The following is a 16,914-nucleotide window of genomic DNA, read 5'->3' as shown; positions in this document are numbered from 1 at the left end:
AAAGAGGAGCATGCAGGCCCAGCAACTGCAAAATTTAAGACGTCCCCTTCAAGAGCTCAGAGCAGGGAGGTGGGGAAATGCAGCAATGCAATCCCCAGCATCACACAGCTACCAGGGGCAACGGGGCTTCATTTTACTCACCAGCACCAGCCTCCCAGAGGCATTCAGAGCCCTGCAGAAGCCTCTACGCCGACAGAGAGACCGAGTCTTGCATCGGCTGAGCTCCGCCAACACAATACTCTGGGGTGGGCGGGAAGGAGGTACAGGGCTTCTGCAGGGCTCCCCATGCCCCAGGAAGGCTGCTGCTGCTGGTGGTGAGTAAAACAAAGTCCCCATCGCCCCTGGCATTCCCCCCTCCTCTGCAAAGATTTACTGTGGCTCCCAAACTCCTAGAGGGTTTTGGAACTGCAAAGTTAAGGACTTAAAGGCGGTGAAACATATAATGGTAAGGCTTATCAGCTTGTGCAGGCTAAACCTGTGTTCTATTTCTCTACAAACTCAACTCCGCATTTTGAAATATCACAATTTTAAAATAAATAAATTTTGTAAGAATGAGTAATGCAATGATTTTATGAATGGTTATAAAGTCTCCTAAGCTGTGCTTTATGGCAAAGAGTACCTTTTTTTTTTTTTAATTAACAGAAATCAAATCCGTTACACCACAAAGGAGTCAAGAAGGACTTCATGATGTGAGAAGTCAGGTGCTTGTCAAGTAAAAAAAATGTCATAAGGGGATTACATACACATTTGCTTCAGTATAATAACAAGAAACTGTTGAAAAGACAAATTGTCTTGTGAAATATGCTTCAAATGGCTTGGGATTCATCTGCAATCGTAACAAACATTATTTACATGCTCTAGTCCAAATCACCTGAAGTCTTACTGCTGCAATATGCATCAAGTCCATGAGGCCTATATGAACCCAATACTTCTGGAACTTATTTGGGGAAGTCTGAATAGAAAGCTAGAAAATATGAGAAAGCTTCTGAGAAACAGGCACGGTGAAGCTTTCAATATAACGTGCTCATAAAAGAAGTAGAGTACAACAACCAGGTACTGTGAGTAAAAGACATTAATAAAACAAAATAGTATAATGAATATTTTAAATAAAACCTCTTTATAAAATGACATACTCTCAGCATTGTTTCTTAATCTGCTGCTGTTCACGAAGGATTTTTTAATGTTAAATACTGAGATGGCTTCAGTTATACAAACAACATCTACCTACTTCCATATTTCTGGTGCTGTAAACTTTAAATATTGCCACCTTCGGTCTCCAACTTTAGAAGTCAATATGTGTGGCCCCTCTTCAGAAAGGTGTCAGGATCTTATACAGGAAGTCTGAATAGGAAGCTAGAAAATATTCAAATACACTCATGATTCCTCACATATTCCTAAGCACTGAATCTTAAAGTGACAAGACACATGCTACCAGACTTCTCTGCAGGGGGTGGCAGTTTGAGATATCAAAAGGACTTTAAAAGAGGGAAGGGACAGGGACAGAGCTTGGCAGGAAGCAGAGAATTCTGAACCTTTGGAAATGGAAACATCATAATGTCTTCTACTTTGGTGCATTATATGGAAGCATCTTGGGGGTTTGTGACGTGCTCTTCACTGCTTGTACTTTCCAAGACAATCTTAAAATGCAAAAACCGCAAACGACACATTTCATATTTTAACTAAGTGCAACAAAAGCAACAGCAAATTTCATTTTAAAATTCAAGCGCATACACTTTTTCTCCTAGCTTCGGAAATGCAAGTTGGTTTGGACTTGCATAAGTTAAAGAAGACGATGTGCCTTTAATTAATACAAGCTACCCCACTGGATTAAAGGGCTAGCACAGGGCAAGCAACTCTCCTGGGTAGATAACAAATCTGAGAAGAAAAACTCAGCCTGAATAGCTGATTCTAAAAAATTAAAATTAAAAAAGGAAATATCCAAATGCATTTGGAGATTAGAAGGGAAATTACAATAAATTTTGTGTAAACATATACAGCGCCCAGAACAATGAGTATGGAATATCTTCTCAATGCCTTTCAATGCCCAATATTTAGAGGTGTTTGTTTCGGATAAGTAAGATAGGGTTACAGCCCAAGTCTTACTGAACACAATGGGCTTACTTCTGAGTAAATAACACCATTTTCAAACACTTCTACCAATATTCTACAAATGAACACTGAGAAAGAAAAGTAGCTGAATCTCATACATATCTATTGAGAAGTAAATGTCACTACATCAAATGGAGCTTACTCCCATTCGTGTGAATAGGATTGTGGCCCACACATGAGAACAGAGAGCTGAAAAAAGGAACTAGATTTGACTATTTTATTCTGCACTTAAGACCAGACCCTGCATGCAGACTGCTGAGCACAACAAAAATCCCAAAAAGGCTGTAAAAATATAATTCTCTCCAAACAGCAATCCAGCTGCCAAGCAAGAAAGGAGGAGACTGCAATACCTTTAATCAAGCCTTTCCTGCAAAGCTGGCCAAGGCAAATGAAGAGATGGTCAAGTATCCAACTTTACTCCCACCAAGTAAACAGGTATCACTAAAACATTTCCTCCTGCTGTCCTTTTGGGCAGTAGCTACTGTCCGATGGAAAGACAGGTGATACAATCACAGAACATTTAAATTTATGATAACCAGAAAACCTTTCAAGCACCATAAGCACCTACAAAGGGTGCCTATTTGGAGTTCCCAGCACTGGTACAACAAATGGGGGAGCATTTCATTTCCTGTATTTAACTGATTGGGTAAGGCTGATGGTCTCCTGTCTCCTGGCCCAGGCAAGAGCCAGCATCTTCTCTGGATGCGGCTGAAATCTTCTAGAGAGGGCCATAATTTCTCTTTCATAATCACTGATTACTATCAATGTATTTTCCTTTATACAATAAGTGGTATCCACAATTCCCCTTCCTCCAGAGCAGCAAATTTCAACCGTTTTCATCTCATGGCACACTGACAAAGCACTAAAATTGTCAAGGCACACCATCAGGTTTCTGACAATTGACAAAGCACACCATGCTGCCAGTGGGGGGTTCACATCCCTCCTAATAAATGACCTTTCCCCAAATTCCTGTGGCACTCTTTCTGAAGAAGAGTCCTTGTTCTGAGGAAAGACAACTATGGGTCCCACCCAAAAACTGAATCTCAATTATCTGAAAACTTGGTCAAATCTCTATTTTATTAGCAAGTAAAACTGTATGGGCAATAATACAAAATATAAAAGTTTACCCCAAAATATTTTCCATATATTTGCATACAGCACTAATGTTTTGCTGTAGTCAGCCAAAAACCCAGAAATCTGTTTTCAAGCAACAGCTACAGCTGATTAACAGGGAATTTCATTTGCACCCAATCACACTGTACAAATTAATTCAACTTTTTTTCCTCTTTTTGTTGAATTCATAAGGTGCTTCATTAAGATTGGTTGACTCTACCCTTTTCAAAACACATAAGGAAATGTGTACCTTTTAAAAGTTAAGGCATTATTTAAAGAAAGCTTGTAAAAACACATGAATACGTTTAATTTTCTAAGGGTTTTAATTAGATCCAGTACTCATACAAAGGGAAGAAAAGCTTAGCTTCATAACACTACAAAGAAACAGACTCTGGTAAATGCACAATCGAACCACGAGCAGCTAAAAACTATTACTCCAAACAAACAAAATATCCCCTAAACTTCTCTCATTACACTTCTTTTTCACAGCATCCAAATCAGCAGCTTATCTTTGTCAGTCAGTGAATTATTCTTTCCTCTGCCAGGCAGGAGAGCTACTTGTCTGTGTATACTGCCTGTGTGTTATCTATACATGCATTCCATTTGAATCCAATTTCCTTGCATTACCTCTGCCCAGGTCAGGGATGAATGGCTGTCAAATTCCCTCAGGAATAAAAAGAAAACCCTTTCTTCCTGAGGCAGCAAGTTTCAATTCACAGAGCACATGGCTAATCTACATATGTGAAGGTCACGGCACTTCAGTCAAGGAGGTTAAGAATGGAACAGCTCACGTAAGGGGCTGTCTTAAACATCTTGGCATGGAGCCCAACAACTGAGATTGTTGAAAAGCAATAGATAGCTTCTGGCAGCACCAAGGGTAAAAATATTTTGATCATGTGATGCCATGCAAGCAAACCACTTTGCTTCATGTGAGAAACTTTTACAGACTCTAATACATACCACATTTTGAATCAATTCCAGGCACCAGCCTTTTTTTTTTCTTCTCATGCTGTGCAACTGAGTACAGAGAAAAATAGAAACACTAAAATGACGTTAGTGGAGGCTGGTTATTTCCCAAGTTAAAAAAAAAAATCTTACAGCAAACACAGGGGATATGAATAACAGTTAACTATAAACATCATTACAAATATCACCCTGACAGTACACAAGGAATGCAAACTATTTGTGTCACTGAAGTCAATTGCTTATCTTCATTTATTGGAGGAACTAGAAAATAAAATTAACTCTGACCACCATAATAATTTCTCATTGTACTCCAATGCGCTCCACTGAAATTCTCGACTCTAATGCCAAATACATTTTATTTTCATATTTTACACTTATGGCTTACTAAACAGCACTCTCAAACACAAATTAGTTTTGCATAGTGTGCTTCCATAAAATATACAAGTGGTCAGCTTGGGTCTGTTTTCTACACCCAGGCTGAAAAAATCTACAGGGCTCAGTTGTCCAAATGCCTAAAAGTTTGATGCTGTTGCATAGGAATTTAAAATATTTTTACAAGTCTGATCCACACCCCCTCTCCTATCAGGAGTTTCCCTTTAATAAGGAAGACTGAGAATGACAACATTGGCTCAGATTTAATACTTGCAAGGAACACATAAAAAACATGCCCACACAAAAGCATTTCCAACTGAAATTTTAGCACATGGATTACACAGATCTCAGTGGCCTTCAGATTAAGACACAGCAAATAAAGTCAGCAAATTCTTTATATAGTAACCATAATACACCTCCTTTACTTTTTTCAAAATCAAGAGACTATTAATTACATCTTTCTAGCAATTGTTTGAGCACTTCAGACAATAAAGAAGTCTAATAAAGAAGGTTAATAAGTCAAATAAAGAAGTCTAACAATGTTTGACTGAAACAAACTGTTATATATAGAATAACAGGTGATTTCTATGCAAGAATAAACTTCTACTTGGAGAGCAAATTTATGCTTAGAATTGGGCACGCCAATGGTGCACTTTATCAAATCTTATAAGAAACCATGCCATTACTCAAACACTGCAGAGGCATTATTCCAGCATTGTTAGTATATGTATAGGATTTGGATGCTATGCCAAACAATCCTAAAACTACCCCTTCCAACCTATGTTCTTGCCTCTCACAATATGTAATAACCATTCACGCTGAATAAATGGATTCTGCTTATATACAACCATATAATTCAACAGACTCAAAAAGGCCAGTTTACCTAAACAGAGTTCAGGAAGCTGAAGCAACAGAAAAAAATTCACCTCATATACAGATCCAGCTTTCAATTCTGAGAACAATTTCATGACACCTTCCTAGTGGAATGCAATATGTATGTAGTGCAGGTATGCATGACTTTAGTTTTTTGAGCAACTGACTAGCAATCTGGTGATACATGGTCTGGAGCAGGGGTGTCCAAACTTTTCGGCAGGAGGACCACATCATCTCTCTGACATGGTGTTGGGGGCCAGGAAAAAAAGTTAATTTACATTTCAAATTTGAATAAATTTACATAAATGAATACATTAGAGATGGACCTTATATGAATGAATGAAGGTCTTGTAGTAGCTCATGGCCTATAAAAGGCCTTGCACAAAGCAATGCCAGCCTTTCCTTTGCTGCCACTGCTGCATCACAGATGTGAAACAGCAAGCAGTGGAGGGAGCCCTCGTCCCACAGCTCACATGAAAGGTCGTACAGTTGGCCATCACGGTGAGAGCAGTTGCATCGGGTCAGCGCAGGCTCCAGCAAATCTCTGGGGGACAGAAGCTCATTGGAGACTGGGGGCTCCCTGGGGGCCAGATTGGGAGTCCCTGAGGGTCGCAAGTGGCCCCTGGGCCGGGGTTTGGGCACCCCGGTCTGGTGGATTGCATTTGCCTGATAGAAGTCGGCAGTAAACTGAAACAGAACCATTCAACTATGGCCTCAACAACACTGACAGAACCATTTTCATGCCTAACACCTGAGGTGTAATCCAGAGTGGTGTGCAAGCTCAAAGGTTTTTTGAGAGTTTCCAACAAACAGGTCCACTATAAACTCCCCTTCAAATCTCTTCAACCAAAAACAGTCCGTGGAGGGTATGGACCTGCATGGCAAAATCATCTCTTAAAATTAAAAATGTATAGTTCATACATGACTATTTTGTCCTTTGTTCCTGGAAGTTAAATCTGAACAATGAAAATCCCCCCAAGGTGAACTTCAACCAAAAACTATACATGGAGGATATGGACCTGCACCACAAAATCATACCTTGAAATTTTGTTCGCTTGTCCAGAAGGTCATCCCATTTATTCTTATCAATTCAAGAATGAAGTCTGCTTTAAACATCTTTCTATGCCCATGAAACACTATTGCAAAAATTGGCCTGTTCCTCTTTCACAAGATATTTCATGAATCTCTTTGTTAGATACAGCCAAATTGTGATTTAGGTCAACTATCAAGTAGGCAGTCTTACAGGGTTTTAGCTGGAATAAGCTATTATGAAATCAATTAACTTCCATGTGAGAAGGCAAGACTGAACCATGTTTGAGCATGCAAAAATGTAGCAGATTTACATGTGTAAGCAGACTACTGATAGGAGCAGCAGAAAAATACTTTGCACAATGATCAGGAAAACTGGAAGGAGATCATTCTAGTTAACAATGAAAAATACATTTTCATCTAAAATTATTTCATAAGACAAGCATTCTAACTTTCCTTTTAAATAAAACATTTCCAGAAAAGAAAAATATCCCACAGAAAATACCTGTTTAGGGATTAACAAAAACTTTTAACAATGTGTGGTTTTGCAGACATATTTAAATATTACCTGCACAGCCATGATCAGTTTGCTATTGTGATCAATGGAACTTTGGTTTACATAACCATACAAAAGCACTTATTCATTACTTTCTTCTACAACCAATTAATTTATCAGAACACTCATTATTAAAAAAATAAATCCCTGATCTAAGCATGCTGTCAGATTAGCACAGAAATCAAACAAAGTAAGTTGAAGGGAAAAAGCCATAAAAAGCAGCATCTATAAAGCACAGAAGAAAATGTCTCATAGTACTTATAGTAGCTGACAGATGTATCGATATGTTGTCTTGTATCTTTTTAAAAATAATTATTTCTAATCCCGAACTGCTCTTTACCCAGGCATTATTACAGGGGTAGGGTGGGGGAAGAACCCAAAATGAATGAAAGTATTTGATGCAATAGCAGCCCAAGAGCCCAATTCTGAGCTCAGTGCTCCAGCTTTCTGCCGGAGCGCACTGTTGCAAATGTGCTGTAAGGCACGTCTGCGAGGCTTACCGCCGGGCCAGCACCCGTGCTAGCCCAGCACTGGGTTAGCGCTGGACGGGGGCCTGTCCTCCGCTGCTTGGCGCTCTCACGGACTGCCAAGCCGTGGCACGGTAAGCAGGGGCGGGGAGGGGGCGGAGGAGGTGTTCTGGGGAGGGAGGAGGCAGGTGGAGGGTGGAAAGAGGGCAGGGAGGAAGCGGAAGACTGAGAAAGGGCGGACAGGAAGGAGGCAGCGCCCTACACAAACACCTTTACCTTACTGTAAAGTGAGTAGCCCCACTGCGGGGCTGCTTCCCTTACCTGGGAGAAGGGGATGAAAATTCCCTTCTCCCAAGGCGCTGACCGCTGCAGGCTGAGGCGTGCAGGATGCTGCGGTGGCCGCTCTTGATGCTGTTGCAGCCGCGCACCCTGGGCAGCTTAGGATTTGGCTGCAAGTTCTGTAGAGTACATGTACTATACAGTACATGACTCCAAATAATATACTGAATATTATTATTTATATAGCGCCATCAGTGTGCATGGTGCCCTAGAGTTAAAAAAAGTCTTAAAAGTTCAGTCTAAAAGTGATTGTTTTAAGTGTTGAGAACTCAAGGAAAAGGGAAGTAAATGTGTTGCATTTCCAAAGTAAGTAATACTGTAATATAAAGGGGCATCAGCTAAGAACCAGCACAAAAGTATATATATGTTTTCTATATTCGATTATTTTATTGACTTTTTCATCATTTGAAATGTTATTGACTTTTTCTTCAGTTCTCCTAGTATTTCTCAATTTTCTCACAGCTACGGAAAAATATTGGTTATAAACAATTTTTCCTTTTTATTGTTAATTATAGTAGCTCATACGACTGAAACAGTTACAGCTTTGTTATTATAAATGTTAGAACACTAATTATCATGTCACAATATGATTAAATTACAAAATACCTGTTTTTATTGTTAACACTATTTGAGCAGTACTGTACGTTTTACATAGTGTACAGTGACAAGAAAATTCAATTATTTCAGCAACTTCGTAACAGTTTGTATATTTATATATTCTATGAAGGGCAGAATTCCTAATACCAAACCAAAGTACTGATGTGAAAACAGAACATCTTGTGCAATGGTACTGTGATATCAATATCCATTGTCTTTTATATATTTTCATGTTGTAACATATTTTGAATTAGCCCATTTTGTAAATGAGCCTGAAATAGTTCTGAATGTAGAAGCCCTGTGATAACCTGTGATTCTTGTTTTAACTATGTTTTGCACTGGCTAACATCCTTCCACAGGTGTCACTGAATGTGTAACCGGAAAAAGTAAGAGATGTGAAGCATTATTTTGAATTTAAAGCACTTGGACAAACACACAAAACATGAATCTACTTACACATGGCCATTTTTCTTGCTTGTGAAATGAAAAAGCAGAGTAAATCTAAGTTCATAAAGACACTAAAACTAAAAATAATGCTGTTGGAAAAACCTCCCTCTGAAATCTCCTTATAAACAGTATTTCTTCATCTATTGAAATTCTTAAAATTGACCTCCAAGGCAAGCACTAACCTATTTACCTTTTGATCTTAGTGTAATGTCACCTTTTATGACACTCTCTGAGACACTCGTTCTGTGACTACTAGACATGCCATCCAAAATCCCTGTATGCTGAATTAAGGCTTCAGAAAACTGGATGCACTAAGCTGCTTCTATGCCTTTCTTGCACTAAACACAAATATCAACTCTATCACAATTTCAGTCAGAGGAATTATCTGTAGCTGCACTCTTATAACTTAATACTGTAATATGGGAAGCAGATTTTTGGATCTTTTGACCGTAAAACAGACTCTTTAAATGTTAAAATGAAGCAGAAATAAATTATACATAGTATCTTAGAAAGGCTCTTGTTTTAAAGAATAAAATATATTTTTGGAATCCAGGAAAACAAGATGCTCCAAACTACATGGATAAATGCCTTATGTAGATCCTTATATAGATCCTCATGACTAAAAGAGATTGAGGGAAGCATTGGCAACACAGGACAAGAATCTACTCCTTGGAGCCCATATTATTTCCACTTTAGTTCTAAAATGAAGTTTGAAAACCACTAAGGTATATTGGCAAAGTAAACCTAAATTAATTTAAGTACCATCCCCACCCTAGAAAAGAAAAGCATTTCTACCATATGTAAATAGCCACAAAATTGAAAAATTCAGATATACCAAATGGTAAAATAATCACAATGCTGAAATGTATTCTGATATTGCACAGCTAAACACTTTTGGGATCTAAAATTCTCAAGCCTTAAGCAGGCTCAGCAAGTGAGATACCACTGCTTTACATATCCACAGAGAATCTTCAGTGCCTTCTAATAAATGACACATTTTAAAACTTACAGAAATATAAGGCAAAAATGAGGGCAATTACAAGAACCAAAACACATACTACTACTTAAGCTGCAGCTGATGAACATTTCAGGTCACTCATACTGGACTCAAAATGCTTAGTAAGCACATTGAACACAACTAAAAATATCCCCGGAGTCCAGTCACCAAATAACCTACATATTTGAAGATAAGGGCTAGTAATTTTTTTAATTTATTCAGTTTAGAGCTGGTTCCTAAAAATGAGAAATTTTTTGGTCCTAGCAATAAGCAAAAAAAAAAACACAACACACCAAAATGAAATTCTAGAACACATATCATTCCAATCCAGCAAAAACTATTTATGCATTAAAATAGGTTTCTGTGTCTGGATTATCCTTCTGGATCTGATTCTACATATGCCCCAAAGTGATGCACAGCAGGGGGGGAGGGGGTAAAATAATCTGCATTTGACACCTGAGGGGGCATGTATGCATCCTGCTCCTGCTTCATGCACACACTATAAACCAATGTTTGGTGCTGTCAGTTGCATGGAGATGAAGGCATTCCTTTCCCCTCAACAGCACTTGAAGTCTATTGGAAGGGGAAGATCCTTGCAAACAGCACCTTGCCTGCATCCTACTAATATGCACAAAGATAACAGGATAGAGGCCTATATTATTAAAGAAGGAGTTATGCCTATCATGTATGGATTTACCTTTTGCATTAGCCAATCAAGCTACAGCTATAATTTTATGCTTTTTCCCTAAGGAAAATACATACAACATGCTTCTGACATAGTGGAAATTCTGCAAAAAGGAACTCATTGACCACAATTGTTGCATGCAGTTTTCTTGCATACAAATTTCTACTTAAACTTCAATATTCCATCACTCTTACTACCAAGGAAACCAATGCACACTGATCTTCTATAGTGCTAATAAGTAAAGACAGTTGCTACTAATTCTTGATATTGCTCCCATTATAATTTATTTCTAGATAAAAATTATAGTAAGAAATTTAGCTCTGAATAAGCACATAATGGGAAATGACTTCTCTTTTCCTGCTACTATCCTGAGAATCAATAGACACCTGGCTGACACATCAGAAAGTCTTCAACCACTGGTCCTGCTCTTGCAATCTTTACTTAAGACAAAGCTTGGACAAAATGGGATGCAGCTACCATAAAGAGAGTTGCAGAAGCAAGCTCGACTACTCGACAAACAATGCCCACAGCATGCATTTTAGAAAAGATATATCAGCAACTAGACTGAATTGTCTAATGATTTGTCAATATTCAGTGAAACTAGATATTCCAAGAGAGGAAAAGCAAGAAACATAAACGTATTATCACATATTATGTACAAATTTATATTTTCTAATGTGTATGAAATCCCTGAAATGTGATGAACTAGAACTTAAAATAAACTGAGTCATGTGACTCCTACTAATGGTACACAGTCACAAAACTATTAAATAATGGTTGGTAAGAGTATGCATCTTCCTCCTAATTGTACTATTAAGACCTTATCTGCAACAATATTAAAACTGAAAAACAATACACTGCTCTAGATTTGGGTTTCTTCTTTTCTTTCTGCCATAGGAGATCCCTTTACAGAAGGCAAGTGTTATGAAAAAAAGCAGCCACATTTATTTAAATGCCTTTAAAAAGCGAATGAGAGAGCCTATCCTGTTGATGATGGAATCCATCTCTGCCCCCCCATACTAAAAAATAAAAGTAGACACCAATAAGCAATAATAATGTCATCAAGTTTCCAGTTAGTATATTGTATTCTGTCTTTTTCTTTTATTTTATGAGAAAGGTTAAAGTGCTTGTAAGTAAAATTAATTATATTGTGCACATCTGTACAAAGATAACTACAGATAAATATGCACACACAAACACGTGCATTTATAAACAGATACAATACACATACATTTGAAGCAGTATCAGACCTAAGATACGTGACAACAAATATTCTAGTCCACGCATTCCAAATGCACAGTGCTTTCACCCATAGGGATATGGAAGCTAAAATGTATGTCTACAGTTTTGGTTTATATGTAAGGAAACAACAGGATAGCAAGCAAATTCTTTTCTCTGTCAGTAACATCTGATTTTTAAAAGTAATACAATGTTTAAGACCACCCTCTTCTTAAATTTATCTCTGTGTGGCTCAGATATTAAATTGTAATAAAAAGGAACAAAAACATGACTAATGAACAATGGCTGTTGTAGATGTTATGTGACAAATTAAAGTTTAAAACCTTGCCAAAATACAGTCTAACTGCATCCTGTACACTATGGTACCTAACAGAAATTTGCTACTACAAGCACGACATGAGCCAGTAAAGTACAAACTGTGTCCAAGGGTCGTGATGAGGACATAATGAATTTGTTTTCATTTCAATAAAAATTAAAATACTGTAATGCTAAGAATTCATATCATGAAGAAACAGCTTATGAAAGTGGCGTTTACCTCCAACCCTCCTTGCTATGTCATTTCTATGTATTAAAATGATACATTTTAAACAGCCTACTGTATAAAACAAAGGAGACAAAGCAAATTTTTAAAAATTAAAGGGAGTTTTTGATTACCTAACAAATCTTTGTTTCTACAAATCCTTATATATTGGAAAAGTCAAAAGAAAAAAATTAACTCACTTCATTCTTACTTCCCTATTTTAAAAAAAGAAAAACAAGAAGAAAAACATTAGAGCATTGGTCTGTAGACAATGGACAAATATGTTTTCAACCTGACCGAGGTTCAAATTATTTGTTCAGGTTAGCTCATCACTCACTACTGCAGCCAGTGTCTACTCTAGGACGTAATCATTTTAAAATGCCTTTTACTCTAAAATCAAGCTTTTTGAAGTCTCAAGAGACATACATAGGAATTCATGTCTATTGGACCCATTCCTAAAAAGCATATTCAAAGATATAGCAGTTCATAATAACATCATCTTGTTAAGGAAGTTAAAAGGTCCCCAATAAAACTTAAATCTACTGTTACTCCCTTTTTTACATAATTCACTTCCCAACAAATCAAAGCATAAGCTTGTATTTTATTTTTTATATCAACAGAACTAAATGGAGCATGATGACTGCTGTTTCTGATCTATGAAATCCAAATGCAAAACACATTTGTTAAAAAAATGACTTTCTGGATTTATAAAAATGACTTAAAACAAACCAAAAAAGACACACCAATAACATGAATAAGCAGAAATCTTTTATGTAAGATGTTATATACCTGAAGATTTGGGGGCACACAAAGAGAGATAACAAGCAGACAAATAAAACTAATACTAAAAAATCTGATGCTAAAATAAGTAATATATCATTCTGTCTGTGCAGGATAAGTATTAGATGAGGATTCAGTCACACCAACACAGTTCTTATAATATCGGCGTACATTTCCACAAACTGTTCTGCTATAAATATGCTGGTAAGAAGTCATAACGGTATAAATAACTATCACTTAGTTTTTAACATATTTATTCACACATCCAGCTACAGAAAACCTTTCAAATTTATTAGCAAGGAAGCTACAAAGCAATATAAATTTCAGTAAAGATGCAGTAAAAATCTAAATCCTTAATTTAAAAAATGATGGATTTTTCAATAGTCGCTGGTTTGCTGAAGCCCTTTCAGTCTCAACTATCTAAATACAATTGCCAACTGTTATTTCGGCTTCTTCTACAAAACTGAACCTTGCATCGGTGAGCAAAACTGCTCAGTTATTATTTGTGGCAAGAATTTTTGTGACTGTACTGCTCAGCAATTCTATTTACATCAGCAATACTAAATGCCCAATGGTGAGAGAGGAGCCAATCAGATGGCAGATTAGATGTCAACTCAGAGGCAGCTGTCTGGAGACTATTACAGCCAGTTTACCTCCACAATTCAAATTCCAAACCTTGCAAAGGAGATCAAGTCACTCTTTAGGCTCAGTCTGCAGAGCAAGAAACATCAAGAGTACTGAGTTGTTTCCTATGGCTTTAAAGGTGGCAAAAATGGCAATTTCTATAAACATGACCCAATTACAATCTGATATCTATTGATCGGGCAATTTTCAGGATATAACTAACTGGAAATTACAAGTTGAGCTGACTTGCAACATCCAGGTCTTTTTAGTTAGGGAAAGAGGGCATCTCCCCCCTGATGTATCATAGAGTTTTATCTGTATTTAAGTGAGAGAAACCACAATTGCTTTCTATTTTATAATATCTCACATGCTTTTTAACTGTTTTCAGACTTGTTGACAAGACCAAAGCCACATGCAAAAGGAAAAATAAAACTAGGAGGCATACCCTTTTTTTAGGACTATGGCACACACCGACACAGTTCTGCAAGGTTATCAATACCCCATTTCATCCAAGAGGCACAATGTACCAATAAGCTGAAAGGCCTGTTTCCTCCAGAAGAGAAATAAATCAGGACAGGAAAGGAAAGAGTGTTATTTCGCAGGCTGTGCTGGTGATGACATTGGTTCCTCCCTTCCCCACTCCAAAGTGGTTCTCCTCAGGGCCTGGTGTGTTCAGATTTCTAATGTGCCTGGGGTAGGAGCACTGGGTGGAGTGGAGCTCATGTGTTGTGTAGCAAAAGGATCTGATTTTCAGCAGGAAAGCAAGCCACCCCACCCCACCCCAGTGATGCCTCCCTAACCTAATCAGAGTCAGACACTGTGCATTATCCAACCCTGGGAGGCAGCAAGGAGTTGAGATGGAGTAAGAGAAAAGTAAATTAGAAGAAAGTCAGGCTCGCCTAGCCACCCACCCAGCCACCCTCGCTGCTCTTGGGGCTCCCCATTGTTACCTGGCTCCTGCCGATGGCCTGTCCAGAGTTCCCAGGGCTCATGGCCGGGTGACTTCTTTGTTGTGCTGTTGCCCAGGCAGGGCTGGCAGCTCCATACTGGGAGCCCACGTCCTTGCCCATGCCCAAGCCCGCTCCTGCCTGCTGGCTCCCCGGAGCTGCTGCTGCTGAGGCGGCCGCCGCCGCTGCTGCTACTCCCTGAGCCTGCTGCGTGGTGGCAGCCCCGGGGTTGCCATAGTCGGGGTAGCCCGTGCCGTAGCTCCTCATCATGGGGCTGGGGGAGGTGAGCAGCTGGTTCAGGGTCGGGGTGGCCCCCGACGGGTGCTGGTTCTGCCCGGAGAAGCGCTGGAAGCCGGCGGCCCCCGGCGCCTTGCCCAGGCTGCCTCCGCCGGGGCCCAGCATCACGCCCTGCTGCTGCTGCCTGGAGGAGCTCAGCGCCCCGAAGGCGGAGGACGAGCCCCCATAGCCGCCTCCTGCCGCCGCGGCTGTTGCGCCGCCGCCGCCAGGCCGGCTGTAGGCGCCGGGGTAGTGGTTGTACTGGCTGTTGGCGTAGCCCTCGTGCGAGTTGGGCGCGGGGTCCAGGCTGTTGGGGGCCGCCGCGGGGTGCGCTAGCCCCATCCCGGGGCTTTGTTGTCCGCCATGTTGATCAAAGCAAGGCCCGGCCCGGCTCGCCGAGGAGGCGCCTCCGCCGCCAGCGCCGCCGTAGTAGCTGTTGAACTCCGAGACACCCACCGCGGAGGGGCCGCCGCCGCCGCCCGCTCCCTGAGGCGGCTGCTGCTGCTGCTGCTGCTGCGGCTGGCCGCCCAAGCCGGGGTGGTCGTAGCGGCCGCCGAGGTGCTGCTCGCCCATCTTGTCCGGCGGCGGCTCTTCCTCGTCCCCGCCTTTCTTCAGCGGGGGCTGCGGCTGGCCCTGAGGCTCGGCCTGCGCCCCCAAGCCGCCGTCCTTGCCTCCATGTTGCTGCTCCATGTCTGCGCCGCCGGGCTGAGCAGCGCCGCCGCCGCCGCTGTTGTTGTGCTGCGTCGGCGGCGGCGGCGGCTGGAATTGATTGAGCTGCTGCTGCTGCTGCTGCAGGAGGTGGTGGTGGGCATGGAGGTGGAGGTGGTGGGCACGGGGGTGCTGCGGGGCCCGGGGGTGGCGGGCGGGCGCGGGGTCGCCTCCGGCGCCTCGCAACTTGTGGTTGGGGAGCAGCCCCGTCTCCATAGCCCGGCTGGAAGAGGAGGAGGCAGAGGCGGAAGCCAAGCCCGACGAGCCCGCGGCTTCTCTCAGAGCCGACTCCGCGCAGGAGCCGCCGCTGCAAGTGCTGCTGCCCGTAGCCTTGCTGGCTGCGGCGCAAGCCGCGCTGCTGGCCATGCTCAGCTCGCCGTGCTGGTGCAGGAGACGGGGCTCCACATCGTTCAGGCTGCCGCCGCCGCCGCTCCTGGTCCCGTCTCCGGCCCCCGGGAGAGGAGAGGAGCCCGGACCGGCACCGCCGGCAGCTGCTGCCCCTCCTCCTAGGGGGCCGCCGGAGGAGCCCAGATCCTGGCTCAGGTTGCCCGGCAAACTCGGGCTCTGGCCCTTGTTCTTGCTCGCACCCGCCGGAGCCGCTGCCACTTGCGCAGCCATGATCATGGCAACATTGCAAAAGAGGGGGTGGGTTAAGAGAAAACCCAATTAACTCTCCTCCTAGGGGGAAAAGGGGGGCTGCTATGGGGAGAGGAGCAAGGAAGGAACTACTGTGCGGAGGAGAGCAAGGGGGGAACTGCTATGGGGAGAGGAGCAGGGAGGGAGGAACTGCCATGGGGAGAAGAACAAGGGGGGAACTGCTATGGGGAGGGGGAGCTGCTATGGGGAGAGGAGCAAGGTGGAACTGCTGTGGGGTGAGGAGCAAAGGAAGGGGCAAAATGCTTCCAGGAATAAAAACGTATTTCAGTAAACCAAAGATCATGCCATGCGCGCCCCAAAATAAACGGGGGGGTGGGATGCATAAAAAAACTCCCCTCCCCAAGTGGCTGCTGAGGATGAGAAAGGGTTAAGAACGCCTTACGGTCTGCGCCTGTTCCTGCTGTGTGATTTCACGTTGAAAGTTGTTTTTTTGTTCAGGTTTAAATGAAACTTTTTTTTTCTTTTCCTTTCTAACCCGGATATAGGTAAATACACGTCTAGCTGAGCCTATCTGGCCCAGCATGGCATGAGAGAGAGAGGAGGGAGAAGGGGAGAGAGAGAGCTCTAACAACTATTATCCACTTCTCTCTGATTACTCCGGCGCACATGGAAA

General features: G+C 41.6%; 1 protein-coding gene across 8 annotated transcripts in view; it reads right to left on the bottom strand.

Annotated features, from left to right (window-relative positions):
* Positions 1 to 15,918, bottom strand: part of ARID1B (AT-rich interaction domain 1B) — a 505,408-nt gene extending 489,490 nt beyond the window's left edge. For all 8 annotated transcript variants that reach the window (XM_066615941.1, XM_066615976.1, XM_066615949.1 and 5 more), the window contains exon 1: positions 14,664 to 15,918. In XM_066615941.1, coding sequence (XP_066472038.1) covers positions 14,664 to 15,860 — 1,197 coding nt within the window. In that variant the 5' untranslated portion in view covers positions 15,861 to 15,918. The remainder of the gene's footprint in view (positions 1 to 14,663) is intronic.
* Between the last annotated feature and the right edge of the window lie 996 nt (positions 15,919 to 16,914).

The sequence above is a fragment of the Tiliqua scincoides genome, chromosome 1 (assembly GCF_035046505.1).
Source record: "Tiliqua scincoides isolate rTilSci1 chromosome 1, rTilSci1.hap2, whole genome shotgun sequence".
Lineage (NCBI taxonomy): Eukaryota > Metazoa > Chordata > Lepidosauria > Squamata > Scincidae > Tiliqua > Tiliqua scincoides.
Note: the sequence above shows the minus strand (reverse complement) of the source record. Positions and strands in the feature narration are given on the sequence as shown.